The 25,300-nt window shown below is 63.5% G+C and overlaps 15 protein-coding genes across 15 annotated transcripts; 10 read left to right on the forward strand and 5 right to left on the reverse strand.

Annotated features, from left to right (window-relative positions):
* Positions 1 to 463: 463 nt before the first annotated feature.
* Positions 464 to 1,246, forward strand: COLE_06039 (uncharacterized protein; the record flags this gene model as incomplete). Its single annotated transcript, XM_018420648.2, has 3 exons — positions 464 to 529; positions 567 to 1,043; positions 1,076 to 1,246. The coding sequence occupies 3 exons, from the start codon at positions 464 to 466 to the stop codon at positions 1,244 to 1,246; spliced, it is 714 nt and encodes a 237-aa protein (XP_018282505.1).
* Positions 1,247 to 1,304: 58 nt separating this feature from the next.
* COLE_06040 (uncharacterized protein) lies at positions 1,305 to 2,246 on the reverse strand (the record flags this gene model as incomplete). The annotated part of the gene is made up of 5 exons (XM_018421876.2): positions 1,305 to 1,598; positions 1,634 to 1,733; positions 1,778 to 1,831; positions 1,864 to 2,189; positions 2,226 to 2,246. 5 exons carry the CDS (start codon positions 2,244 to 2,246, stop codon positions 1,305 to 1,307), a joined length of 795 nt encoding a protein of 264 aa, XP_018282506.1.
* Positions 2,247 to 2,989: 743 nt separating this feature from the next.
* Positions 2,990 to 4,811, forward strand: COLE_06041 (uncharacterized protein; the record flags this gene model as incomplete). Its single annotated transcript, XM_018421877.2, has 4 exons — positions 2,990 to 3,825; positions 3,860 to 4,054; positions 4,087 to 4,415; positions 4,486 to 4,811. The coding sequence occupies 4 exons, from the start codon at positions 2,990 to 2,992 to the stop codon at positions 4,809 to 4,811; spliced, it is 1,686 nt and encodes a 561-aa protein (XP_018282507.1).
* Positions 4,812 to 4,880: 69 nt separating this feature from the next.
* Positions 4,881 to 5,498, reverse strand: COLE_06042 (uncharacterized protein; the record flags this gene model as incomplete). The annotated part of the gene is made up of 2 exons (XM_018421878.2): positions 4,881 to 5,116; positions 5,294 to 5,498. 2 exons carry the CDS (start codon positions 5,496 to 5,498, stop codon positions 4,881 to 4,883), a joined length of 441 nt encoding a protein of 146 aa, XP_018282508.1.
* Positions 5,499 to 5,679: 181 nt separating this feature from the next.
* On the reverse strand, positions 5,680 to 7,954 carry COLE_06043 (uncharacterized protein; the record flags this gene model as incomplete). The annotated part of the gene is made up of 9 exons (XM_018426316.2): positions 5,680 to 5,701; positions 5,738 to 6,201; positions 6,238 to 6,530; positions 6,565 to 6,843; positions 6,878 to 7,269; positions 7,303 to 7,435; positions 7,477 to 7,771; positions 7,809 to 7,842; positions 7,881 to 7,954. The coding sequence occupies 9 exons, from the start codon at positions 7,952 to 7,954 to the stop codon at positions 5,680 to 5,682; spliced, it is 1,986 nt and encodes a 661-aa protein (XP_018282509.1).
* Positions 7,955 to 8,412: 458 nt separating this feature from the next.
* Positions 8,413 to 9,800, forward strand: COLE_06044 (uncharacterized protein; the record flags this gene model as incomplete). Its single annotated transcript, XM_018421879.2, has 3 exons — positions 8,413 to 9,320; positions 9,352 to 9,629; positions 9,670 to 9,800. The coding sequence occupies 3 exons, from the start codon at positions 8,413 to 8,415 to the stop codon at positions 9,798 to 9,800; spliced, it is 1,317 nt and encodes a 438-aa protein (XP_018282510.1).
* A 278-nt stretch (positions 9,801 to 10,078) lies between these two features.
* On the forward strand, positions 10,079 to 11,179 carry COLE_06045 (uncharacterized protein; the record flags this gene model as incomplete). Its single annotated transcript, XM_065626453.1, has 4 exons — positions 10,079 to 10,114; positions 10,151 to 10,410; positions 10,446 to 10,927; positions 10,962 to 11,179. The coding sequence occupies 4 exons, from the start codon at positions 10,079 to 10,081 to the stop codon at positions 11,177 to 11,179; spliced, it is 996 nt and encodes a 331-aa protein (XP_065482264.1).
* Positions 11,180 to 11,658: 479 nt separating this feature from the next.
* Positions 11,659 to 12,987, forward strand: COLE_06046 (uncharacterized protein; the record flags this gene model as incomplete). The annotated part of the gene is made up of 1 exon (XM_018427513.2): positions 11,659 to 12,987. The coding sequence occupies one exon, from the start codon at positions 11,659 to 11,661 to the stop codon at positions 12,985 to 12,987; it is 1,329 nt and encodes a 442-aa protein (XP_018282512.1).
* A 261-nt stretch (positions 12,988 to 13,248) lies between these two features.
* On the forward strand, positions 13,249 to 14,521 carry COLE_06047 (uncharacterized protein; the record flags this gene model as incomplete). The annotated part of the gene is made up of 4 exons (XM_018420649.2): positions 13,249 to 13,760; positions 13,807 to 14,058; positions 14,096 to 14,198; positions 14,231 to 14,521. 4 exons carry the CDS (start codon positions 13,249 to 13,251, stop codon positions 14,519 to 14,521), a joined length of 1,158 nt encoding a protein of 385 aa, XP_018282513.1.
* Positions 14,522 to 15,028: 507 nt separating this feature from the next.
* COLE_06048 (uncharacterized protein) lies at positions 15,029 to 16,321 on the forward strand (the record flags this gene model as incomplete). The annotated part of the gene is made up of 3 exons (XM_018421880.2): positions 15,029 to 15,283; positions 15,547 to 15,664; positions 15,792 to 16,321. The coding sequence occupies 3 exons, from the start codon at positions 15,029 to 15,031 to the stop codon at positions 16,319 to 16,321; spliced, it is 903 nt and encodes a 300-aa protein (XP_018282514.1).
* Positions 16,322 to 16,498: 177 nt separating this feature from the next.
* Positions 16,499 to 18,084, reverse strand: COLE_06049 (uncharacterized protein; the record flags this gene model as incomplete). Its single annotated transcript, XM_018421116.2, has 4 exons — positions 16,499 to 16,700; positions 16,741 to 16,950; positions 17,125 to 17,427; positions 17,459 to 18,084. 4 exons carry the CDS (start codon positions 18,082 to 18,084, stop codon positions 16,499 to 16,501), a joined length of 1,341 nt encoding a protein of 446 aa, XP_018282515.1.
* Positions 18,085 to 19,220: 1,136 nt separating this feature from the next.
* COLE_06050 (uncharacterized protein) lies at positions 19,221 to 19,472 on the forward strand (the record flags this gene model as incomplete). Its single annotated transcript, XM_065626454.1, has 1 exon — positions 19,221 to 19,472. The coding sequence occupies one exon, from the start codon at positions 19,221 to 19,223 to the stop codon at positions 19,470 to 19,472; it is 252 nt and encodes an 83-aa protein (XP_065482265.1).
* Positions 19,473 to 19,513: 41 nt separating this feature from the next.
* COLE_06051 (uncharacterized protein) lies at positions 19,514 to 20,266 on the reverse strand (the record flags this gene model as incomplete). The annotated part of the gene is made up of 3 exons (XM_018426318.2): positions 19,514 to 19,873; positions 19,923 to 20,050; positions 20,083 to 20,266. The coding sequence occupies 3 exons, from the start codon at positions 20,264 to 20,266 to the stop codon at positions 19,514 to 19,516; spliced, it is 672 nt and encodes a 223-aa protein (XP_018282517.1).
* Positions 20,267 to 21,234: 968 nt separating this feature from the next.
* COLE_06052 (uncharacterized protein) lies at positions 21,235 to 24,321 on the forward strand (the record flags this gene model as incomplete). Its single annotated transcript, XM_018427514.2, has 3 exons — positions 21,235 to 22,254; positions 22,289 to 23,934; positions 23,979 to 24,321. 3 exons carry the CDS (start codon positions 21,235 to 21,237, stop codon positions 24,319 to 24,321), a joined length of 3,009 nt encoding a protein of 1,002 aa, XP_018282518.2.
* A 73-nt stretch (positions 24,322 to 24,394) lies between these two features.
* COLE_06053 (uncharacterized protein) lies at positions 24,395 to 25,003 on the forward strand (the record flags this gene model as incomplete). The annotated part of the gene is made up of 1 exon (XM_018421881.2): positions 24,395 to 25,003. One exon carries the CDS (start codon positions 24,395 to 24,397, stop codon positions 25,001 to 25,003), a length of 609 nt encoding a protein of 202 aa, XP_018282519.1.
* Positions 25,004 to 25,300: the final 297 nt, after the last annotated feature.

Below are 25,300 nucleotides of genomic sequence, written 5' to 3' on the forward strand. Positions count from 1 at the left end.
CACAGGTGTAGAACGCACCCCCACTACTCGAGAGCCATTTTCAGTCCTCACTGTCGGCTGTACTCAGCGTGGGATGGGACGCTCAAAATCAGTGGTTGAATAGCTCCCAGTAGCTCCATGCGCTAGCAGTGTCCATCTCGCATCGATATCGTTGAGTTGGCTGCATTATTTACACGCACGAGCCGGCAGGCACTCACCGCGTGCATCGACACGGCAACCCCGCGCCGGTCTGCACATGCCGCCGCGCGCATACTCCTCCCCGTGCCGGCCATCGGAGTCGCACGCCAGAGGCATGAACGCATGAACTCAGAAACGCAGGTGCACGCAAACGCGTATCAGTCAGCGGATCTGGTCGGCCCAGGGCGTTCATTGCCGGATCCGGGTCATGTCGTCATCTATCCGAGCCCTCTAGCCTTGATATACTCTCACTCGAACGTTCTCCTCATCTCCCTCAGCCAGCGCCATGCCCCACATCGTCCTGCACCACCTGAACCAGTCGCGCTCCGAGCGCATCTTCTGGCTGCTCGAGGTGAGCGCCGGTGCCGGGTGCCTTCCGCTCACACCAGGAACTGAACCTCCCGTACGAGGTCAAGGTCCACTTCCGCACGCCGGAGGGCCGCGGCCCGCCGTCGCTCAAAGACGTCTCGCCGGTCGGCAAGGCGCCCGCCGTGACGGTCGACGGGCGCGTGCTCACCGAGTCCGGCTTCATCGCGCACTACCTCCTCGCGCACCTGTCGCAGCAGTCCGGCAACGCCGACCTCGAAAGCCCGGCGAGCGACGACAGCATATTCTGGTCCCACTTCGCCGAGGGCTCGCTCATGCTCAACCTCCAAGCGGCCGTCACGGCGATGCGGGTGCAGCAAGGCTTCGCGGCTTACCGCTCGCTCTACCTCCTCCTCTTCTTCCAGCGGGGCGCGAGCGCGCTCTCCGACTTCCTGCAGAAGATCGCGCAGAACAACGTCCGCCCGATGCTCGGCGAGGCCGAGGCGTTCCTCGAGAAGCACCGCAACTTTTCGGGCTCGGACAAGATCGGCGAGGGCGATGTGAGAGCGAGCGTGGAAGAGGCTGACACCAGTTCTTGATGTTCTACCCGCTCCACAGCATCGCCAAGGGCGCGCGCAAGGGCCAGTATGAGGTCGGCGACGCGACGAAGCGCTGGATCGACAGCGTGCTCGCGCGGCCGGCGTACCAGCGCGCTGTGGCGCGTATGGAGGAGGAGGAGAAGGCGCAGAGGGCTAAGCTTTAGGCTGGGGTGTACAATACTTTGACTGAGAAGACAGGCTGATGGCTACATATGTACACTGCTACAACGGCTCAGGCTTGACGGAGATCGTGTCGACCGTCGCCTTCTCCTCCAGCTTCTCCACCCCGTCCACAGCATCCACCTCGGGCCGAGGCTTTACATCCTCCTCGTACGCGATCTCCACCTTGGGCTTCGTCTCGTCCAGCTCGGACTTGACGTCCTCATCCTCATCAGCTGTGAAGCGGTACGAGATCTCCTTCCGGTTTGCAGCATTTACCGCCACACGCGAGGGACACAACTTCTGCTGGCCGAGCAAGCAGACGTCGCACCGCGGCCCGACGGGCAGGCAGATGACCTTGTATAAGCTCTTCGCAGTCTCCGCCGGCTCACCTGTCCAAAGCCCACGAGGAGCGGGTTGATCGGCCGGTGCAATTCTGGTGGCAACCACGACTCGAGGTTGACGCAGCCGTCAGCTATGTTCGTCACCGAGCTTACCGAGTATCCTCCGGCGTCTTAGTAGGCGGCTTGTGCCACTTGAGCCTGTTCGTGATCCGGTGAACATGTACATCCACGCCGATGCCCGCGTTTCTATTGTCAGATCTGGTAAGCGATCTGCTCACATGTTCCATGCGGCCTGCAGCGCAAGAAAGCCCATCTTTGGCCCGACGCCCTTGAGCTCGCACAGCTCCTCGATTGTTTGCGGCACATCGCCGTCGGATCGTGAAGCGAGCGTGCGCGCGGCAGCTTGGATGTACTCAGTTTTGCGTCGCCAGAAGCCGACTTTGTTGATCGCCTCGGCAACAGTCGACTCTGGTGCGGCTGCGAGCGTCTCAGCCGTCAAACCGCCGGGAATAGTTTCATGGAGATTGATGACGGCTTGGGATGTTACGGCGTCTTTCGTCTGCGACGACAGCATCAGCGAGATAAGGATGTGGAAGCGGAGTGTCTGGCATCAGTCAACCGCTTATTAACGCCTTCCAACCTTGGCATCAAGATCCTGCATTGTTCGCGGCCGTTCGCATCCCCTGCCGTTAGCTCCTACAACTCTCGATCTTACATAGTGTCGACAGGTGCGTCAATGCCCGCCCTCATGCGCTCAATGAGCGCGTACTGCTCCCGCCACTTTACGGGCTCAGGATGTGCCTTCGCTCTTGGGGGGAGGTATGCCGCCTTCTCCTTCTTCGGCGTGCTCGTCTTCCGTCTTGCAGGCGAGGCCGGCTCATCCTTGACTTGGACCAGCGGCTCCTCCTCTTTGATCTCGCGCTTGACGCGCTTCCGTGCCGGTTGGGCGTACGAGTACTGCGACAAGTCTAGCGCAGGCTTTGAGGACGACGGCTCGGCCGTGCGGGTGATGGAGCGCGTCGCTCTTCGTAGCGAGGTGAATCCGCTCGTGTTGGGCTTGACGTCTTCGGCGGACATGAGTGTGACGCGGCCATCGGCCGCCGAGCGCGTCGATCGCAGTCCCGACATGACGGGGAGGCGGAGGAGGGGGCGGAAAAGAGAGCGCAGGATTCAAGAGTGCGGGCCGCGAGAGATGAAATGAGATGAGATGAGATGGAATAGACGCGCGGCGACTGGCGAAGCGGGGAACATGACTCCAATGAACGCGGGGGTTCAGGCACAGAACGCGGGTGGCCACTTTCCCACGGTCGTCTCTCAAAAGTTGACGTTCATGACGTTCGCGCTGAATTGTTGACATCCGCAACTGCCTCATCTCATCCACCCTCGGCGTCGACAGCAAGCACCATGGCGTCGACATTCAACCTCCTGACCGCAGGCGCGCGGTTTAACAAGTCGCGCTTCCAGAAGGACATGGAGCTCTTTGAGAAGAAGGAGCGCAAGGGCAAGGGCAACGACAAGGCAAAGAGGAAAGACGTCGCGCTCCCCTCCTCGCTCAACTTCTTCGGCGACCGCTCAGCTGCACCGAAGACTGAGCCCGAACCCCAGTCCGAGTCGGAGGACGAGGACTTTGACTCTGTACCCGATATCCCAGAACCTCCCAAGCAGAAAATCACGCTCACTGGCCCCGACCCGCTTCCCTCTTCCCTCGGCACCGACCTCCCGGCCCTCTTCAAGGACGAGTCGCCCCTCCGCAAGCCGCTTATCCGCGCGCTGAACGCGGCCAACATCCACAGCTTGTGGGGTGTGCAGTGTGCCGTCTCCGGCTCTCTCCTCGCCGGGCACGACACCATGTGCATTGCGCCCACTGGGAGCGGTAAGACGCTCTCCTACCTCCTCCCCACACTGGTGCAGCTTCGGCAGCCGGCACGAAAGCTCGGAGAAGAAGGGAAAGGTATCCGCGCCCTCATTCTTGTGCCTACCCACGACCTTGCCGTGCAGATCCACGGCGTGCTCAAGGCCATCACGGCTGGGCAAAAGTGGCGCTGCATGGTATTGAGCAAGGCGACGCAGAAGGCCGTGTGCGACAGTGCGCCGGGGCGCAACTCGGGGTCTGACGAGGAGGAAGAGAAGGAGGAGAGCGAGGGGGAGGAGGAGGAGGGGGGTCTTGGCATCGACGTGCTCGTCGCTACGCCGGAGCGGTTGCACCACCTCTTGGACGAAGGAAGGGTGTCGCTCGCAAGGTAAGCTGAGGTGTAGGGTGATGGCTGACAATAGCACGCGCCACCTCATTCTCGACGAGTCTGACCGTCTACTCGGTCCGGACTTCCTTCCGCAGGTCGAGCCAATCGTGGATGCAACAGGCGAGGAGGTGCAGAAGGCACTCTTTTCCGCCACGATGCCCGCCGGCGCTGAGGAGCTCGCGCGGCGATGGCTCAAGGACGGGGGTGTGCGGGTTGTGGTGGGAGTGAAGTGAGTCATTGAACGGGCTGTCTTACACCCAGGGACTCAGCGGTCACCACAGTTGACCAGTCGCTCCTCTTCACCGGGTCAGAAGCAGGCAAGACGCTCGCGCTCGCCAACCTCATCGCCGAGGGCGGGCTGCCGTACCCGTCGCTCATCTTCGTGCAATCCATCGAACGCGCAGATGAGCTGTCAAAGCAGCTGGTGCTGGACGGCGTGCGCGCTGAAGCCGTGCACTCCGGACGAGGGAAGAGCAAGCGCGATGCGGCGATCGACGCGTTCCGCCGCGGCGACGCGTGGGTGTTGGTGGTCACGGACGTGCTGGCGCGCGGGATGGACTTCCGCGGCGTCAAGGTGGTTGTGAACTATGGTGAGTCTCAGCACATGGAAGCGGTTGCCTCAGATCGACCGCCTGCTGCATCCCGCCGACCTGACACCAGACTTCCCCCAGACGGTCCAGAGCTACATCCACCGCATCGGGCGCACCGGGCGCGCGGGACGCCCCGGGAAAGCGCTCACATTCTTCAGCAACGAAGACGCGCCGTACCTCCGCACCATCGCGAACGTGCTGCGCGCCAGCGGCTGCCCCGTGCCCGAGTACATGCTGCAGCTGAAGAAGCCGAGCAAGAACCAGAAGCGCAAGCTGGCCAAGGCGCCGGTTGAGCGCAAAGCGGTGGGCGGGGGCGGGCGCGACGTCGCAGCAGAAAACGCGAAGCGGAAGCGCGCCATGATCGAGGGGAGCAAGCGGCGCAAGGTGAAGGCGTAGGCGATCCAGATGTATTCTTAGTTCTAGGCTACATAGGAGTGCGCCTAAGCGCAGCGACGGACCATCGGCTTACTGGATCTTGATAGTGTCGTCGACGGGCGCGCCGATGATTTCGCGCACGACGACCTTGTCTTTGTCCCACACGCCGCCGGTCCAGTACTTGTCGGCTTTGATGCGCGCCCACGCCTCCCCGATCGTCGGGAAGCGCAGGATCATGACGCTGCCCGCCATGCCGGGGAGCTGGTCGGCGGGCTTGCCCGCCTCCTTGGTGGCCACCGAGTCGTCGAGGAACGCGCGGCCGAAGACTGGGGGCGCACGAAAGGGTGGGAGTGTCGTCGTGGGCAGGGGGGAGTAAGCGAGGGAGGGAGGAGAGCGAGGAGACGAAGGAGAAGGGGGGAGTGGGTGAAGAGAGTCAGCGGGTTGTTGAAGAGGACGGAAGACGAAGCGAGCATCAGCATCTAAACAACAAGAGCGCAACCCACCGCTCGCGCCCGTCTTCTTGTCCTCTGCCGCGGCGGCGAGGTGCGCGTCGCGCACGCCGAGGCGCGTCTGCAAATTGTCGGGGTAGTCGGGGCAGTAGCAGATGTAGAGGGGCATGGCGGCGGGGCGGGAGGTGGAGAGTGGGCGGGCGAGGGAGCGGGGGACAGAGCGAGAGACGCGAGTGGCGCGAGAGACGTGAGACAGCATCGGAGATGAGATGAGATTGAGAGAGGTGGGCAGGGCCGGGTGAATCGGTCCGGCGGCTAGGGTCGGAGTTGGGCGGTTGCGGCGTTGTGTTGCGGCGCTGCCATTCCGCAACAAACGCTTACAATAGACAACACTGCATTAATGCAACCCGTCTACAACTAGGAATACAGAGCATAATATACTATAGGGGAAATAGGAGTTTCCTGCTGTCAGCAACTACGCATGTTCTTCTTGCTCACCAAATGTCGTCGTCGGCTGCGGGGAACAGCACGTCGCTCGTGATCGGCTGTGGGATGGGGTCGGGCTGCGGGGGGTGGAACGCCGAGTTGCCGGTCGAGCATTGGTGGTGCTGCGCGGGCGTGCGCAGCGTCGGCACGTCCTGGAAGATGGAGGGGTGCCAGAGAGTCTCCTGGATCATCTGCTGCGCGCTCGGCATGTTCCAGGTCTGCGGGGGCGCGATGACGGCGGGCGTAGGGCCAGATGAGGACGAGCCCGCGTCGCCTTCGCCCACGGGAGCGGCGGAGGGCTCCGTCGTCGTCAGCTGCCACTCGGGAGAGACCGAGCCGAGCAGGTGCTTCACCAGGCGGTGCGTGTAGGCGGGCATGTCTTCCGCGGAGCGCGAGGCCTCGCCGGTCGAGTCGGCGACTTCGGTGAGCTTGCGGATCACGCGCTTGCGGTCCATCTTGTCCATGGCGCCGATGTTCTGTTATTAGCACACATGTTGAGGTGGATTCCTCACCTTTATCAACCAGACGCTCGTGATGGCCACGCCGACCCATGTCAGGTTGAAGCAGAAAGGGAGATAGCCGTTGGCCACAAAGTCGGTCTGGAACACGTCCAGGAGCCCCAGGGCGACGTCGGCGCACTCTGCAAAAGCATAACTCAGAGGAGACGGCTCCGAGGTATCCAGCGTCGCGCCATTGGAACGATACCGCGCCGTAAAAAGTAAGTGATACTCGCAGATATGGAAATGGAGCAGGCCGTCGCACATCTTAACCATGGCCACTTGCTGTCGCAGGAACCCGTATTCGGCAGCCATCAGCCAAATCATACAAAGGCCACTCACAGTTCTTTTCTATCCAACGCTTGCGCCATCGCTTCCATTCCATCTCAAGCCAGTGCAGGCTGCGGAGGTTGGACGGGCTGCCGTTCATGCTCGCCAACATGTCCGCGAAGAGACGGCACAAGCGGGAGAAGTTGATCCAGGGAGCAATGACCGCCTCTCCAGGACACGGAAGGTGGGGGTGCTCCGTGATCCATTCCATAGGGTCGTCTACATCGTCCTGGTTGATCATGCGGGGCAGGGAGTGATGCATCGCGAGGTGGTAGTCGGCTACGATAAGGTCTGGGGTAAGCTTGAACCTGGACGAAAAGCTCACTCAACCAACAGCGCTCCTTGTTGAGCACCTCGCGCGCCTGCCTCTCGTTGCGGGGAAGCGGCCGTGGAGCGCGCTGGTTCAGGCGCAGCTCCTGCGCCATGCGGATCGCATACCCAACTTTGCGCCAGGATGTCGAGTCATCAGCCTTCTTCCAATGCGTGAGCATGATGATGGCCTGGACGACTTCGATGGAGCACAGGCCGAACTCGACCGCCTGTCCGACGAGCTTGTTCGCGATTAGGAGGCATGACGAGTACGCCTTTGGTCGGATTATCTTGGCCGTGACGGTGAGCACGGCCGAGAAGAGCAGTGGGCTCTTGTCGCGACAATACGTCGCCGTGTGGAGGACGGGATCCAGGATCGCGACCGTCACATTCAGGTGGTGGAAGTAGCTCACGTCAGCTTTGCATGCGGTGTTGGCTTACAACTCGAAAAGCTCGTAGGCGTCCGCCTCGGTCAGGAAGCCGCTCATGACGGGATCGGGGCAATCAGTGCGGAGTAGAGCGAGGCTAGCGCCGCCTGTGGCTGGAGGCTGCGAGTTGGGTGGTGGAAGGTAAGCTGTGGTCAGGCTAGGCCTTATCGCAGACTGTACAACGCACGAGACGAGTCGCCTTCGATCGGCACGACATGCGAAAAGCGGATTGAATGGCTGCGGACCGCGGAGCTAGGAATTGAGCGCCCACGCTCTGCGCGCTCACGGTCGACGAGCGGCCGCGGCGGACTAGACGCATGGTGGGACGGCGAGCGCGAGCGCGAGCGGCTCGCAGCCGCACCGTTGAGACCGTCGGGGTTCTTCTTCCTCCGCCCGCGCCGGTGCTTCTGGTACTCGCACTCGAGGCCCTGGTCCGAACAGCGCTTGCAGACGGTGAGCGCGTCCGGTGTCAGGCACTTGCGCTGGGGTCAGCACGCCTGCGTCGCGCACGAAAATTACCTTTGCGGCGCGGCAGGCGAGACACGAGATCTTGCTGCTGTCAGCGGGGCGGCGGGGCCGGTGGTGACTCACGTCGGGGGCTTGGCTACGGTGGACGCCGCGTGCGGGGATGCGGGGTCGTGCTCGGCGGCGGGGGAGTGCTGCATTGCGGCGTGCGGGGAGCAGGACAATGAGAGTGATGATGTTGTTGTTGTCGAGACGGCGAGGTGCGGGATGCGATGTGCGGGGTCTTGAGGGCGTCCCGATGGGACGGGCGGTGTCCGCGGTGAACCGTTAGTCTTGTTGTGCTTTCGGAGAGAGTCGTGCGCGCGGGGCGTTCGAGGGCTTGAGCGGGGCTTGCGAGGGGGCTTGCGAGGATGATGCGCTGCAGAACTGTAGAGAGCAGTGAGGAGGAGGATGTCCGAGATGGATCGAGTTGATCGAGCAGAGACCAAGAGAAGGGGGGGATGACAAAACACGGTCAAGAGGCCGCACATGGTTGCCGCACCATTCCGGCCCGCACATGACCGCTTACTGGTAATCTGTTGCACTGTTTTCTCGTCATCTCGTCCACGACATACATAGTTGCATCAAAGCATGCAGCCTTACCCAGACATACACTGACATGGCAGTGCCCCTCAAATCAGGCTTTGAGCTGCAAGACGACCCCGCGACGCCCGCGACTGACGCGACAGTATCATTCCGCGAGCTCATCCCGCCACCCGACCACCCAAGGATCGCAGGCATTGCCAACCACGACGCACACAGCTGGTGTGCGTCGCGGCGCTCGGTCTCGGCCCCCGCGTGGCTGATTGAGCGGCTCGAGCTCTCGAATCTCGAGCCATACGTCGGCTTCAGCGCGGACGGCAAGCCGGATCCCAGCGTGATCACGTATGGGGCGGACGAGGGTGCGCCCGTCCGCGAAGCGTTGGCGGAGGTGGAGAGCCTCCTAGCCGCCCTATCCGATAAGGAGCGGAGCGCGGTCTTGTGCGGAAGCGTCGACGACGACCAGTTCCGCGCATGGTCCAACCCCGAGCTGTACGTCAACCCGGGCGGAATTAGGCTGGACGAAACAACGCCGGCGGTGCAGGATCTCGTGCACGGCGTGCTGCGAGCTTCGCTCTCGCCCGAGGGATATGCCAAGGCGAACGGGTGCATGCTCACAAACCACTTTCTGGGCGAGCTCGTAAACGGGCCCCGGGTACTCAATCGGCACTCGTACAATTTCCGGCTGTTTGGGCAGCCCTCGGCCTCCGAGCCGTGGGGATACACGTTCTTCGGACACCACCTGTGTCTTGCGGTGCTGTTTTGCGGGCCGCGCATGGTCGTCGGCCCGACATTTATGGGTGCGGAGCCGGACCGGATCGACGTCGGCCCACATGCCGGCCTGCGCCTGTTTGCGCGCGAAGAGATCGGGGGGTTGAACCTCATGCGTGGCCTGAGTCCGGAGAACCAGAGGCGCGCACAGACGCACGAGGGAATGACGTGCGCCGAGGGCCTGCCCCCCGACCGCTGGAATCCTTTCGACGAGCGGTAAGCGTTGCATAGGCCAAGCTGATGATAGACACTTGGGCGGCGCGCGCCAAGATAACCGCGTAGTACCGTACGAAGGGCTTCCTGTCAGCGCGATGACGCCCGACCAGCGCGAGGAGGTGTATGCTATCGTCCAGGCGTTCAACGTCTATCTCCCCCCTGGCCCGCTCGAGGCCAAGATGCGCCGCGTGCGCGCCTTCGAGGACCAGACGTACTTTGCGTGGATCGGGAAGTATGGTCTCGGCGACCCATACTACTTCCGCATCCATAGCCCGGTGGTGTTTGTCGAGTTCGACTTTCACTGCGGGAGTGAGTGTAGCGAATCGAGCGCAGAGGTCGCTTACACCAGTCTTCCTGACCAATACGTCGCCGGCAAAATGCCACATTCACACTGTGAATCGGTTGCCGAACGGCGAGGACTACGGCAAGGCGTTGATTGCCCAGTGGCGTAGGGAGACGAAGGCGCGGGAGCTGCTGTAGGGAGTTGCGGGAGTTAGTTGTACTTCATGTGTCATTGTTGCATCTGCTTTCATAATGCTGCAGTTGTGCGTCCGCGGCGGTCACAAGGGCGGCTGAGTTCAATCTGCAAGCTCGACCTATGTTCAGAGTGGGGCAGCGCAAGTCGCGCTCCGCCAGGGGATCGAACCGCCCTCTACAGCTTGGCTCACCGAATTCATCTCCCTGTCCGCATTATAAACCCACCGCGGGTCATCCGGACTCGACCGGATTTCTCGAGCACTTGCCCTCTCCATCACACCATGCTCGACGGCGACCATGACCCCGCGCTGGCGGCGGTACGTCCCCCCTCCCCTCCCCCGCGCTAACATCAGCTCATCGCGTCCCTCGCCTCCTCGCCCGACCCAAACGCCTCCGCGATCGGATCCGAGCTCGAGGCCCTCGAAGCAATCTACCCCGGCTCCATCTCTCTCCCCCCCTCCTCCTCCTCCTCCTCTTTTGCGCTGAGATACGAAATCTCCCTTCCGGCATGGGAAGACGCGACCGCGCCCCGCCTCCGCCTCCTCGTCACCCTCCCGCCGCACTACCCCGACGCGCCCCCCGCCCTGCAAATCATGGGGCGGTACGTCGGCGCGTACGCCAACGACGCCGGGCTCTGTACGTTCTTGGAGGGCAAGCTGACGCAGTCGGCGAAATTACGCGCACATACATCTCCGCGTCGGGCGTGGGGTTCACGCCGGGCGTGCCCGCCGTGTTCGACGGGCTCGTGTATGTCCAAAGCCTCGTGGAGCCGTGGTATGCGCAGCGCGCGGCCGCGAGTGCGGAGGCGGAGGCGGCGCACGGACGGGCGGGCACGCCGGCGCACGAGACGCACGAGACGCGCGGGGAGACGCGCGAGGTGCAGGTGCTGCAGGTGCAGGCTCGAGCGCCCAGAGCCCCCCTCCCGAAGATCACCTCCTCCGAGGCTATTACGGACCGCAAGTCGCAGTTCGTGGGGCATGCGTGCGCGGTCGCGGACGAAGAGGAGGTCATGGCTGTCGTCGCGCATTTGTTGGAAGATAAGCGGATTGCGCGTGCCGCGCATCCCACGATATGGGCGTATCGCACCGTGCGGGATGCGGGAGGGGCGGCGGGGCGTATTGTCGAGAGCGGTTAGTACGAGGAGTTCGACGGATACTCACACAGACTATGACGACGACGGGGAGACACAGGCCGGGTCGCGCCTCAAGCACCTCCTCGAAGTGCTTGACCTTACGGGCGTGCTCGTTGTTGTGACCCGCTGGTTTGGGGGCATCCACCTCGGGCCCGACCGCTTCAAGCACATCAACCAGGCGGCGCGCGACGCCCTCGAAGCCGGCGGCTTCCTCGACGACGTCGCGACCAAGAAGGGCCGGCGCAAGTAATACATCACATGCATTAATACATACATGGGAGCTAGCGGCGCTTCGCCCAGCCGCGCTTCCCTCGCGCCCCGCGCCCGCGCCCGCGCCAGCCCCCTCGGCCCCCGCCCCCCCGCCCCGCCGGCGCCCGCTTGGGTACGACAGCAGCAACGCCAAAGGCGTCCGGGTCCCTGTCGTCGTTGTCGTCGTCTGCGCCCCGGCGGAAGTGGTTCTCGTAGAACTCGCGCAGGACGTCAGGGAGGGCGGAGACGAGCGTCAAGTCTTCAAAGGCGTTGTTGATCGGCGAGAAGGACATGGACAGGGCCGCCGCTCTCGCCGCAGCGCCCGGCAGATTCTGGGGCGTCCTATGCGCGGGCGGCGGCAACTCGTCGCTGCTCACGCATGGCGGCGTCGGGGTGCGCGAGCGCGGCACCTGCGTGCTTGGCAGTATCTCAAAGTCGGGTATGTCTATTGGTTCGTAATGAAAGTCGTTAAAGTCGGCCATGTCTGCCATGCAGTCTTCCCACCCATCGTCAAAGTTGTCCGGCGAGCCAGCTCCTTCTGGGGGCACGAGGAATGGGGCGTCGTTGACGACGCGTTCTTCATCCTCGTCCGGATCGGCCCATTCTTTGCCCATCGCTGCGGCCGGTTCGTCGTCCGGGTTCGCCCGCTCCTTACCTTTGGACGAGATCTGCCTGGGGGGCGATGCAGGCCTGGATGATGGCTTCGATGATGGCTCGACTGACAGTGGCTCCACCGGCGGTGGCGATGCAGGCGCGGACAGTGGCCTTGACGGGGGCTCGAAGGGCGGTGGATCGAGGGTCTGTGGTTCGACGCGTGGTGGCTCGATGGGCGGTGGCTCGACGGGCGGTGACTCGACGGGCGGGGGCTCGACCGACAGTGAGTCGACGGACGGCGGCGATGCAGGTGTTGATAGCGGCCTCGACGGTGGGTCCACAGACGGTGGGTCGACGTACAGTGGGTCGACGGAGGGTGGGTCGACGGACCGTAGTTGGACGAGAGGTGGCTCGACCGATCGCAGCTCGACCGACAGTGGCTCGACGCACAGTGGCTCGTCTTCGTCTTCGTCGCTGGAGAAGATTCGCCGTCGCGTACGTCGCGGGGGCAGAGGACTGGGAGACCGTGTTCTCCTTGACGACTTCGAGGCCTTGGACGAGCCTCTCGATGGAGTCTTCTCGGACAGAAGCGACGCCGTAGACGACAATCGTTGCGGCTTGAGCGGCGAGCCGATTGGCGAGGATGACGCTACAAGGTCGATATGTTCTGGCTCCCTGCCGTCGCTGGCGGTACCACTCGAAGGCCCAGCGCGTGAGGAAGACGGTGCATCTGGGGTCAGTCACGGATCTAGCATCGACGGCGCACTGGACGAAATGCGCCTGAGAGCGCGGGCCGCACGGCGCTGCGCCGACCTCCGCAGCTCTTCGGCGGTGAAGTCTATCTCGCTGATCTCTTCAATGTCCGCAAACTCGTCCTCCTTCGCCTTGCCCTTGGCGGACCGCTTGGCAGGAGACCGGGGCTTGAAGAAAGTATGGACATCAGAGGCCTTTTTCCTTGCGCGCGGAGCCCTGGGCGTGGCCGCTGCGCGCGGCATAAAGTATGGGCTTTTGCGCGAGCGCGAAGGGGGCGGCGGCGGCGGGGAGGGCGAGAGCGAGAGCGAGAAGCGGGGGGAGGGGCAGGGGGTTGGGGAGGTGGAGCGTGGTAGGAAGGAGGGGCGCAGGGGAGGGGAGCCCGGCGTGTATAGGGGCAGATGGAAAGCCCGGGTGGACGGTGATAGATCGATAGTGCGCATACACGGGACGTCGAGCGCTTGATGGATGATGGCGCACTCGACAGAGGAGATGATGGAGAGAGATGTTTATGAGAGACGCGTCTTGTGGAGGGACGCGCAGCACAGTCATCTCGCCATCAACATTCCTTTATTAGCGGAATCAATTGTTTCTAATCATCATAATCAAAATCGGATCTCTCTTTGGCCTTAGCAACCGCGTGCCTGGGATGATTACGCCGCAACCACCGTCCACATCTCCTCCGTCTCCTCCGTCTCCTCCGTCTCCTCCCCCCTCGCCCTCGTCATGCTCCCCCTCCCGAGCGCGACACGGCACAAGCCACGGTACGCCCCCGTCGGCGCGTACAGCTACGCAACGCCGCTGAGCGGCAACATCATGGGTGTCCTCCGCACCCGCTCGCGCCTCACGAACCTCGCCGTCGCGCTCCTCCTCCTCGTCCTCTCCCTCTCGCTTCTCGGCAACCTCCGCGCCGTGTGGGACAGCCCCTCTCACCCCCACTTCAGGTGGCATGCCGCGTGGGACGAGCTGGCAGACGCCGATGTCCTCGACTCGGGCCGGCCACCAAGTATCGAAACAACGATTAAACGCGATCCGCGCATGGCCGAAGTCGACCACCTCATCCTCGTGCCGGGGCATGCGGTGTGGCTTGGCACGGACGCAGGGTTGGCGGATGAGGACGAAGAATGGGTGCTGGAGAAGATGCAGAGGGGCGGGAGTGTCGCGACGTACATCAAGCATGTTGAGCGGGCGGCGGAGATGGCGGCTAGCGATCCACGGTCATTGCTCGTGTTTTCGGGGTGAGATTATGAGATTAAATCAGGGGGAGCTGTGAGCTGACCACAGCGGCGCAACACGCGTACAGCTCACATCCCCACTCTCTGAAGGCGCGTCGTACCACCGCCTAGCAGCAGCCAAGGGCCTCTTGGACACGACTGGGTCCAACTCCCATCTCCCCTTGTCGGCGCGCGCAACGACAGAAGAGTTTGCACTCGACAGCTACGAGAACTTGCTGTTCTCCATGGCGCGCTTTCGGGAGGTCACGGGCCAGTGGCCAGCACATGTAACCGTTGTGGGCTACGGCATGAAGCAGCACCGGTACGCTTACCAATCCTCACTCGCTCGCTGACGACAGGTTCGAGCAGCTGCACCGCGGCGCGATCCGCTTCCCCGCCGACCGATTCAGCTATGTCGGCATCGACGATGAGGGCGACACGAGCGCGCACTACGAGGGCGAGGTAGGTTACGGGCTTTCCGAAGCTGACAGCAGCTCAAGTACGGATACGCGCCATTCCTCTTCGCGCCAAGCGGGTGTAGACCACCACTGGCTACAAAGCGCGCTGACCGCAACCCCTTCGCCCGCTATCCGCCGTACCACAGCAGCACGCCCGAGCTTGCTGCCCTCCTCGAATGGTGTCCGCCCAGCACCCCGATCGGAGACGTGGCTGTGCCAACGACGTTGAGCGAGAGCGACGGGATGGAGCCGCCGGCCGGCTTTGTCGTGTACGACGGCAAGCTGCCGTGGGACGGGCTGAAGCGGTGGCACCGGGAGCAGGATTAGGTGCCACGGGCGCCGCGTGTGGCGTTGACGTCGGGACGCGTTGAATCACGGATGACGGATCATACATCGCAGACAAGTTGCGATGAGCGCAGCGGATCTTGGGAACGACGGCGATTGGGGTCGGGCATAGAGTGTCGATTGGCACTAGAGCATGAGAGTACTGCATGGATGTATTGCATTGTACGGCATTGTACGAGCATGACTTGAGTTGGAGTGCGGAGCTTGAGAAGGAGTAGTGAATGTGAATTGGGTCATGCGACTGGGGGGGAGATTGCCATCCCACGTGGGCGATCTAATGAGGGTGGCGAGAGTTAATAGAACAGTCATCAGCTTCCGCTAATCGTCGATATAGCCAGGGGCTAATTGGGCGGGGGTGGGTGGGAATGACATCACATGGGCGGGCATTGTCTCTCTCACCTCTTCGTTCTCTCTCGCCTCGTCTCCTTGCATCCCCCATCTCATCCATCTCTCTCACTCTCTTTCCGTCAAACATCTCACTTACTCATCATGTCCACCACCACCAGTCTTCTTCACACGGCACTACAGAACCTGCACGTTGCACAGCAGGTCGCCCACCCGTCGCACACACCGCGCCCGCCTTCCAGCCGCTCCTCGCCGCCCACCAGCCGCCGCAATGGTGACAGCAGCGACGACGACGAGTACGTCCCTGTCGGCCATGGCACCGCGCCTGGCACCCCCATTCCAGGCAAGGGCATGGTGCTTGGCCAGCGCATCAAGAAGGACAACGGCGCGCGCGACCCGGTAAGTGATGGTGGAGTGCATGCGGTGGCGGGAGCGTTCGATCTCACGTGGATGAGGAGCGCCACTTGCGCCATACACGCCATGATAAATGGTGTCTGTCGCATCGCAAACATCGTGCGGCATCTACAACGCCACACTGCGGTCCCAAGGTGGCGGGGGTGGAAGACGACGACATCGCGTATTTCTTCTCACTCTTCCTTCATCATCTCATCACAACTCGCGCCACCCACTCCTAAACTCTATGATCCCTTGCTAACATGTAGCTCAGAAACTTCCCCACGCACGTCGCGGTGCGCATTTTCCTCCAGCTCGACATCCGCAGCCTCGCGCGCTGCGACCGCGTTTGCAAGCGCTGGCACAAGTCCAGCACCCTCAACTACAGTAAGTGTCCCGGCATACCCGACTGGGCGTCAGCTGACACAACTTCCATCACTTGTGAAAATTATCGACGCGCTCTGTTGTTCTTTGTTTATCCTTCGGTCTGTGCACATCCCTGATCAACCAACAGTCTGGTTCCTTCAGAACCGCGCTCTCCAGCTGCCCTCGCTCCCCAGCGCGACCGGCGGCAAGACCCGCAAGCTCGACGACGGCACAGAGTTCTTCGACCCATACGACAAGGGCACCAAGCTGTCCTCCCTCCCACCCGTGGCGGTGCCAACTTCAAACCAGACGCAGTGGTCCAAGGCTGAGAGCAAGCGAGCGTGGAAGAGCGTATTCCACACCTCGCTTGCACGCAAGAACGCAGACGGCGAGGAGGACCATCCTTACCATGTCGATGTCGATAGCCTGCACACGAGCGGGTACAGTACCCCCGCGCGCCACTCGCACGCTGGTATGGGCTCGGGTAACGCCACGCGCTGGTCCGACAACAGCGGGGCTGGAAGCATGACGCCGACAGAGCGCAAGATCGCCGCCCGCGAGGGATACAAGGCCCTCGGTGGGCGCAAGAGCCGCACCAAACGCCGCATGGGCGGTACGGGGGCGCGCAAGGCTCCCGACATTGAGGACGATGATCCGCGATTCACCGCGCCGTGGTAGCACATCGCCAACTCATAGCTGGGCGACATACGCCCCACCACCACCACCGCCGCCACCGCCGCCACCGCCACCGCCGCCCTATGAAACTCGGCCAAAGCCCGAAAGCCAAATGCGCTCTTCCCACAGCGCCGTTGTTGTCCCGTTGTCAGAAGTAGATTCTATGAATGCCTGCATGTACTACTGCCGCTCCGCCTCGCTCTCGACCACCAGAATGCGCTTGAGCGCCGTCAGCACTGCGCGACACGCCCGCGTCCACTGCTCGTCAGGGTTGGCATCGACCTCCTCCCCCCCAAGGCCCATAACGCTCCCGAAGCCCGGCAGACCGCTCGTAATCCCGGGCAGCCGTACCGAGTGCCCGTTGATTCGGTCCTTGCTGATCCTGGCGTTAGCGCGTCAGCCTCGAGGGCGGAGGGACGTACTCGACCCCGCTACCCCATGCGCGCCCCGTCGCGCGCCCGTGCTCCAGCAGTTGGCGGAGGCAGTCGAGGAGCGCCACGAGCCCGCTTGAGAACTGCCGGTTTTGCCATAGACGGCCGGGAGTTAGGTCGCCGCTGCCGTACAGCTCGTAACTTGTGCGGCCGGGGAGGTCTTCGATGCGGCTGAAGGAGCCGAGGGGGATGATTTTGTATCTGGTGTCAGGGGGGAGTACAATGGTTGAGAGGAGGGTAGAGGTGAGGGGAATAGGAAGTGGGACGAGGACAAGAGGTGGGAGTAAGAGAAGAGGTGGAGCAATGAGAGGAGGCAGGAAGAGGGGGAGAGGATGGTGGGATGAGGCAGGAAAGAGAGGACAGAGTCGCACTTACCGCTGGAAAGAGTAGCCCACGCGCACTGCCAACCGGTCGATGCACAGCGCAACGAGTCCCCACGCCGCGTTGATCTCGTCAAAGTCGACGCTCGGCCGCCCGCCTAGCCGCAGCCCATTGATCGTACCAACATGCCCGTTGTCGAGGGGCGCATGCCCAATCTGGAACGCATCATTGTACACGTTCGTACTTTCCAGATGTGCGAGCAGCTGCTGGGACAGCAGCAGCTGGGTCTTGGCGCTGGCGAGCTGGTTCGCAAGCGTCTCCATGTCGCCGTGCAGCGCCGCATGCGACTTGAGGAATCTGCATCAGCCACGCCGGCGGGCGGACTTACGCGGCCTCGTCGCGCTCCACCGCCTCCTCGTCTGCTCTAACGCGCGCCTCCTCCTCCTTCGCGAGCCGCAACTTGTCCTCTTCGAGCCTGAGCGCGATGCGCAGCCCGGCCTCTTCGTCCTCTAACGCGGCGCGGCGCGCCGTCAGCGCGTCCCACTCCGGCGCGCCGTCTTTGCGAAGTCCCCGCTCGAACGCGATATACGCGTCGCGCTCGCGCGTCAGCTCCTCCAGCTCGCGCTGCAGCTCGGCCTGGAACAGACCCGTGCACTCCGTGCACAGCGGGTGGTCGATGGCTGTGCGTGCGCTGAGCAGCGCTTCGAGGTTGGCCGCCAGGCGCGGGCGGTTGCCCTGCGGGCTAGCGGGGCGGGCCTGCGCCGGAGCCGGCGCCCGGTCAGGCAGGAGCACGTAGCTCTCGGCGATGGGGTTGGCGGACGCCCACGCGGCGGCGGACGCGCGCGACGCCGGCGGCAGCGCGTCCAGCTTCGCTTGGGGTGCGAGCGCCGAGGGCCGCGGCGGCGCAGGCAGCGTGTTCGCTATCAGCGCGTACTGCGACGCCGTGAGGTTCGCGACTGACGCGTCGCGCAGCAGCGGCTGGTGGCATCTCTGGCAGGCGAGCGAGTCGGCCATGGCGGCGATGGAGTAATGTCAAGAAGGGATGACGAGCGATTAGATATCGCCACCCACAGGCACGGGATAAGGGTGCGCCAATAGCGGGAGTATATCACGACAAATGGCTTTGTTTTGACCTCCACTCGTGCCACTTGAGCTCGCAACACTCGCTCATCGCCATGGCAATCCAGCTCAACGCCGAGGCCGGGCCGTCGTACACCCCCGCTGCGACGCTCGGCGGTCACACTCGCGCAGTTACGGCACTCCGCTTCTCTGCGGACGCCAAGACCCTCGTCTCAGCCAGTGAGCTCTTCTTCACTCGTCACAGCTGACACAAGGCGCCGACGGATTCGTTCATTTCTGGTACGCTCTCCCGCATCGCCGCTGACGCCAGGGACGCCAAGACTGGCGTGCACCAACGCGCGCTCCGCTGCCATCGCGCAGGTAAGCGTCCCGCGTCCCCGCTGACGCAGGCATTAATGACGTCTCGCTCTCGCCGGACGGCCTCTACTTTTGCACCGCGAGCGACGACACTACAGCCCTCGTCTTTGCCGCCGACCCCATCGTCGAGGCCATCACGACCGACGACGGGATACACACGCACGCGACGCCCCTCCGTTCCCTTGTAGGGCATACCGCGACCGTCCTCGCTGTCGCGTACGGCCCGCGGTCAAATCTCCTCGTCACGGGCAGCTATGACGAGAGCGCCATCGTGTGGGATGTGCGGCGCGGGCGCGCGCTCCGCACGCTACCGGCGCACGCTGACGCGATTTGGAGCGTGGGATGGGACGCGGAGGGCGCGCTCGTGATCACAGGCAGCGCGGACGGCTTGATGTGAGTCCTCGGAGGACGCGCTGACGCCAGACGATTATGGGACGTCAATACAGGACAATGTCTTAAAACGCTCGACAACGAGTCCAACTCGCCTGTGTACGTCGACCCGTGTCGCAGCTGACACCAGCTCCTCCGCCTCCTTCACCCCGTCATCGTTCCACATCCTCGCCGCGTGCTTATCCTCTACTGTCCGCGTGTACTCCCTGCACTCGGGCAAGGTGCTCAAGACGCTTCGTGCGCCAGAGTACGTCTGCGAGCGCTACCCGTCGCCTGTTATCGTGTATGGCGCAGAAATCAAGGAGAAGGCAAAAGAAGAGCCAATGGATCTCGATGGATCCGCCGCGCCTTCTGCGGCACCATCACCGGGCCGGCCAAAAGGCCCGGCAGCACTCGTGGTAGCGGGAAGCGAGAATGGCGCCGTCATCGTCTGGGACTTGCAGGACCGCCGCGTCGTCTCCGTGCTCGAGGGGCACACCGCCCCCGTCGTCGCCCTCGCCGTCTCGCCCAACGGCACGATAGCGTCCGGCACACTCGAGCCCGAATGCTCGATACGCCTGTGGCGCATGAACTAGCCCATTCCCCTGCACACAGCAGACAGTAGACAGCATGCATACTACAGACCGAGCCGGTGGCTCTTGCCCTTGACGCCCTTCCACACGTTCTCGACCCACTCGCGTTCCTCGCGGTCCACGACTGTGTAAGTTGCGCGTTCGCGCGGCTTGGTCGGCGTCTCTTGATTGGGTCTAGCGACCTTGCTTGGGCTCGCGGGAGTGTTATCATCGTAGAACAACCCGGTGGAGGTCGCCGTGCCCGATTGCTGGAGATTCAACACGCGCGCGGTGCTCGAGCTCAGCGGCGAGCTCCTCGTAGGCGAATGCCGGCCCGGCGTCGACTTGTACAAGCTCTGGGCGAGCGGCGACTGCGTCGCTGTGCGCGTAGGCGTGTATGTCGCGGCGGGCTCGTACGAGCGGGTCTGTGGTCAGCACAAACATTCTACAGGGTGACAGTGAGTCGTGACGCACCAGCGGCGAGCTTTGGAGTACCGGCACGAGCTTCATGCCCGCGGGCGTGGGCGGCGCAGGACTCGGGTGCTGGACGCGGTACGCGGCCTCGAAGATGTTCCAGCAGAGGAGGGCGGTGGCGGCGGTTTCTGCGTCAGCGCCGCGGAGCGGAGGAGCTTACCGAGCCACCACACTGTGTCGGCGGGCGCGCCGAGCGCGTCCAAGATCGAGACGAGGAGGCCGCGCAGCGCCAGGTATGGTGTGAAGACGGAGCGCGCGAAGATGAGCAGCGCGAGGCCGGCCAGGTTGCCCTTGAGGCGCTGGCGGGCGAGGGGCGCCGGCAGCGGCGCGCGGAGGAGCGCCATTGCGCGATATTTCCTAGAAGAGACGGAGACGGAGCGGGGCGCGGACGGCGACACGCAAAGATGTGGATGGGGGATTGTTTGTTGGTGGATGGGGAAAAATCAAGATGGATCGACGAGGCGCGCCGATGACGTTCCTCGAATTCACGGATGCATCTCTCCATCCTCCTCGATCAACCTCCTTCACACCTCCATCCATCATCTCTACCTCTGGCACGGCGCATGCTCTCGCCGGACCACACTCCCGCGCGCCCCGGCCCCCCGCTGCCCGCCAGCGTGGGCGCGGTGTCGGCGCCGGGCTCGCGCCGCTCCTCCATCGTCTCTCGGAGCTCGGCCGCGCTCTCTCCCGCCGTGAGCCCTCGCACCCTCCTCCGTCCACACCTCAACCGCGCGAGCACGACGACGCTCGCCGCAGCCGGCGGCGCGCTTATGAGCGTCGACGCACCCCCGCCCGCTCCGGACCCATTCCATACAGGCGCGACAATCAGCATCAACCAGCCTGTCGGAAGCCTCTCCATCTCGCCCTCGAGCCGCGACGTCTGCCTTGCCTCCCGCAAAGGTCTGTACATCCTCGACTTGGCCAACCTCGAGAGTGCGCCGCGCTTCGTGCCACAGGGCGGCACGTGGCAGATTGCAGACGTGCAGTGGTCGCCGCATGCCGTGACGGACAACCTCATCCTCTCGACCAGCTGCCAGAAGCTGCTCGTATGGGATTTGGCTGCGCAGGTCGCGCTGAACAGGAGTATCGAGGCGCACGAGCGCGCTATTACTGACATCAACTGGCACTCGCTGAATCCCAACATGATGGCGACGGTGGGCATGGATGCGGCTGTGAGAGCTTGGGACCTCCGACATGACTGTAAGCGCCCCGCGGTGCGTCTCTCTGCGTGGGGCGCAGCGGGCACACAGGTCAAGTGGAACCGACTGAACGAGTACGTGCTCGCAACCGCGCACCATCGCGAGGTCCTGCTATGGGATACGCGCAAGGGCAGTGTGCCAGTCGACACGGTCAAGGCGCACGACTCGAAGATCTACGGCATCGACTGGGACCGCGTCGAGACACACAAGCTCGTCACATGCTCCCTCGACAAGACCATCAAGTACTGGAGCATCCCGTCTCTATCGAGTGGCGCGACCCTGCCTTCTATCCGTACCACTACGAGACGATCTCGACCAACTATCCGGTGTGGCGCGCGCGCCATCTGCCATTCGGGCAGGGCGTGCTTGCGCTGCCACAGCGCGGCGAGACGGCACTGGAGATGTTTGGCATTGGCGGCGACACGCCGTTGGAGCGGTTCGAAGGGTCTACCGGCGTCGTCAAGGAGTTCGTATGGCGCATCCGCGGCGGCACCGATCTCTCCGTCGAAGATCGCGAGTTCCAGCTCGTCACCTGGTCCAAGGACCGGAAATTGCGCATCTGGAACGTGCCGCGCGAAGTGACAGAAAAGGCGGGGTACAAGCCCGGCGCGCCCATCCCTTATCGCTCTTCGCGGCTCGGCGCCAAGAACCGCACTTTTACCGCCATCCCAGGCGGCGACGTGCGCACCAACGGCATTCCTCTACGCCCGCCCGGCGCGCCCAGTACCAGCCCCGTCTTCAGCTTTGGCATGCAGGCGGGGCCGAGCGGCATAGCGCGCCAGCGGCTGATGGCACACACGCAGCGCGAGGCGGGCATGACCCGCGGCGGGGGACAGGCACGCAAGATCGACCAGCTCGAGTGGCTCACCAAGGTCGTACGGACTGACGACCACGCCACGAAAACGGACAGCACGACGGGAAGCCGTACACCGAGCGTTAGTGAGAGAGACTCGTCGAGCTCGCGCTCTCGCAGCTTGACCAAGCGCGAGCGAATGCGTCCCCTCAGCGCCAGTACGCGCACACCGAGCCGCGTACGGGGCGAGAAGCTGGAGAGGGAAGAGTTAATGAGTCTCAAAGAGGAGGTACTGCTTGCGCACAAGCGCTTCCCCAAGAGCAAAGTCAACTTTGAGCGGGTGAGTTTGCCGCGAGGGATGTTGCTCACGTCAGCTCGACTTGACGCAGCGCAAGCTGACTATGTCGATGAACGGGCCCTGGGCGAATGGAAACCGCGTCGCGTTTGTGCGCATACACTGGAGCTTCCCGCAGAACTATCCGTATGGGAACGAAATACCCACGTTCGAGCTCGAGCGCAACGCTACTGTGTCGTCGATAACGCGACAGCGCATGGTCTCGACGATCAAGGAGATCAGGCTGAACCACAGACAGTGTCTCGTCTCCGTCACAGAGTTTCTGTTGGGATACTATGAGAGGACGGGGCGCCGGGCGCTCGAAGAGGAAAGTGGGAGCGACAACGACGATGTCGACGTCAACGTGCCCATGCTCATCCGTACGACTGGCGCGGTTTTTGGTCCGAACGGTCAGTTGGCCTGCTTTTTCCCCAAGCAGACGGTGCTGCCGCGCGCGCGTACCAGCCTCTCCCGATCACCGAGCGGGACAAACGACCCGCTCAAGAGCCCGTTGGCGCGTGCGATCTACGCCCTATCTCGTCTGGAGAACCCGACCAAGCCCGCCGTCTCTCTCCGTTTCCGTCGGCGGAGAGAGAAGGCAATGATGGCGCCAGTGCAGCAGAGATCGTTGCTCACGCTGCGTAATGTGTCGCATCTACTTCCCGAATCCGATATGGCGCTCGCTGCGCTGTACACCACCACGTCACCCGAAGCAAACTTCCGCGCTGCCGCCGAGGGCCGCCGGCTGGACCACGCCGAGATCTGGCAGACTGTGCACGGCGTGCTCTCGGACCCGCCCCCACCATACTCTGACCTCCCACCTACTCGGGCCCAGGCCACCCCGCCGAGGGATCGCATGCTCTGGGAGCGTGACATGGAGCGCAAGCGTCGAGTGCTCGATGAGCTCTTCGAGCGCCTCATGGCTGCTGCAGATGTCCAGCTTCTCGCCCTTGTGGCATGCATGCTGCTGGAGTACGACAAGGTCGCTCCGCCTCCCCCGCCCGCCATTGAGGAGATTGTGCAAAAGTCGCCAGAACGCGGCTACTTCGTACTCCCCGAGCCTCGGCGCTCCTCCAGCCTCACACCGACCACGCCCCCCGTTTCTGCTGGCCCCAGCAGCTTCCGCACGAGTGGCTGGTCCCAGATCCTCATGAACCCCTCCTCCATCTCTCTGCGCGGCATGACGCTGACCCCGCGCGACCGCAGCTCATTCGAGATCCCCACCAGAGCCAGCGTCGGCAGCATCGACGACGGGCCCATGGCGCTCGCGACCTCGATGTCTCCGGGCCGGCGGATGAACATCCCCCCGCGCCGCCAGAACTCGAGCACCTCGGCGGGGAGTCTAGGCCTGCAGTCCCCGCGCCGCCTCGATAGACGTGACAGCGCCGGCCGTGAGCTGACACGCACGATGAGCCGCGATGTCCGTCCACGCCCTCTCAGCGCGACCACCACCAGCCCGCCCACCTCGGCCGTGCCCCCCACGCCGTCGCGGCTCATCAACGCCACAAACGCCAGCGAGCCTTCCAGCGATGGCTCGGGGTCGGGCCCAGGCGGCGTGCGCCACAAGGTGTCGTTTGGGAGTGGGAGCCCGCTACGTCGCGCGTTTAGTCGTGCGCCGAATCTGCCAACGATAAAGCGGCGCTCGCCGACGTGCTCTGTCCGCATCGATTTGAATATGGAGGAGGCGTGAGTCTGGCCCTTTTCTTCCATCGACGTTCCACTGACGGTAGCCCCTCCTTCCCCGCTTCCCTCCTCCGCCCCCAGCTCCGACCCCAAGCCGAGCTGTGGAAACTAGCATACGCTGACCTCCTACTGCGTGCCGGACTCGTCGGCAAACGTGCTACGGTACTGCAGTACGAGTTTGTGAGCGTTGAGGGATCGGCTGTGACTGCGGCGAGTGGTGATCTGCCCTCGCAAGGCCTCGTGCTCGCCAACGTGTGCCGTTTCTGCGGCGACCACGTGCTCCAGCCTGATGATGTCAAGTGTCCTGGGTGTGCGCGATACAAGGAGCCGCCGCTGTGTGGTGTTTGCAGACTGCCAATCAAGGGTGAGTCTAATCTATCCTTTAAATAAGCTGACAGCAGGCCTCACAACAACCTGCACAACATGCACACACACCTCCCACACGCGCTGCCTGCGACTCGTCATGGCGAGCCCCACTGACCATTGCCCGTCCTGCCTCTGCCGCTGCCTCGCGGAGCGCGGGCTCAGCGGCGGCTTCAAAACGACGCCGAAGTCAGCTCCAACGACGGCGGTGTCGTACGGCTGGCCAGAAAAACTACAGCGCGCCGGCCTCGCGATGTCACCGACAAAGCTCGACTTTGACGGGCCGCAGTACTCGGGCTTCGTGCGTGCCGTCGACCGCGAGCCCGACCCCCCCGGACCCGAACCCGAGCGGTGGTGGCGCGAACCCGGCGCGGGCGTCGTGAGTTACTTGAAACATTTGCGCACGGACCCGCCCCCGCCGGCACCTGCACCAGGGCCTGCGCCGGCGCTGGAAGACGGGTTGAAGCGCGGGATTCGGAACGTCGGCGCGACGACGCCGCTCGATATCGTCGAGACGCCGGTCGACGAGCTGCGCATGGGTCTTTCGGGCCTTGGGCCGAAACACCATGCGAGACGCGCCACATTTACGGGCACGGGCACGTCGGGGGCGTATGGCGGCGAAGCGCTCGAGCTCGATGTGGGGCCCGAGGAGGAGCAGCCGCGGTCGAGGATGAAGACGTTTGGGAGGGAGGGGCTGTTGGGGTGGTAGTGTATTATAGGTGTTGCAGCTGTCTTTGTGACGTAAACTCCACCGGTGAAGACAGCGCCGAGCAGTCAGCGCTACATGCCGCACACCGCTCGGTCTTGGCTGCTCGGCGCCTTGAACGTCGAGAGCATCGCCACAAAGTCGCAGTCGAATGAGGTTATCCGAGCCCCCAAGTGACACTGACATTGATTCCGCGGTTGTCAGGGACACGCCTGCTGTCCTCCCCTGAGGCCTACACGTCCGTCGTCATCGCCCCATCCCCCGCCTTCCTCGCTCACTCCGTCTTGTCTTTCTCTTCTC

The sequence above is a fragment of the Cutaneotrichosporon oleaginosum genome (assembly GCF_008065305.1).
Source record: "Cutaneotrichosporon oleaginosum strain ATCC 20508 chromosome Unknown ATCC20508_contig05, whole genome shotgun sequence".
Classification (NCBI taxonomy): Eukaryota; Fungi; Basidiomycota; class Tremellomycetes; order Trichosporonales; family Trichosporonaceae; genus Cutaneotrichosporon; species Cutaneotrichosporon oleaginosum.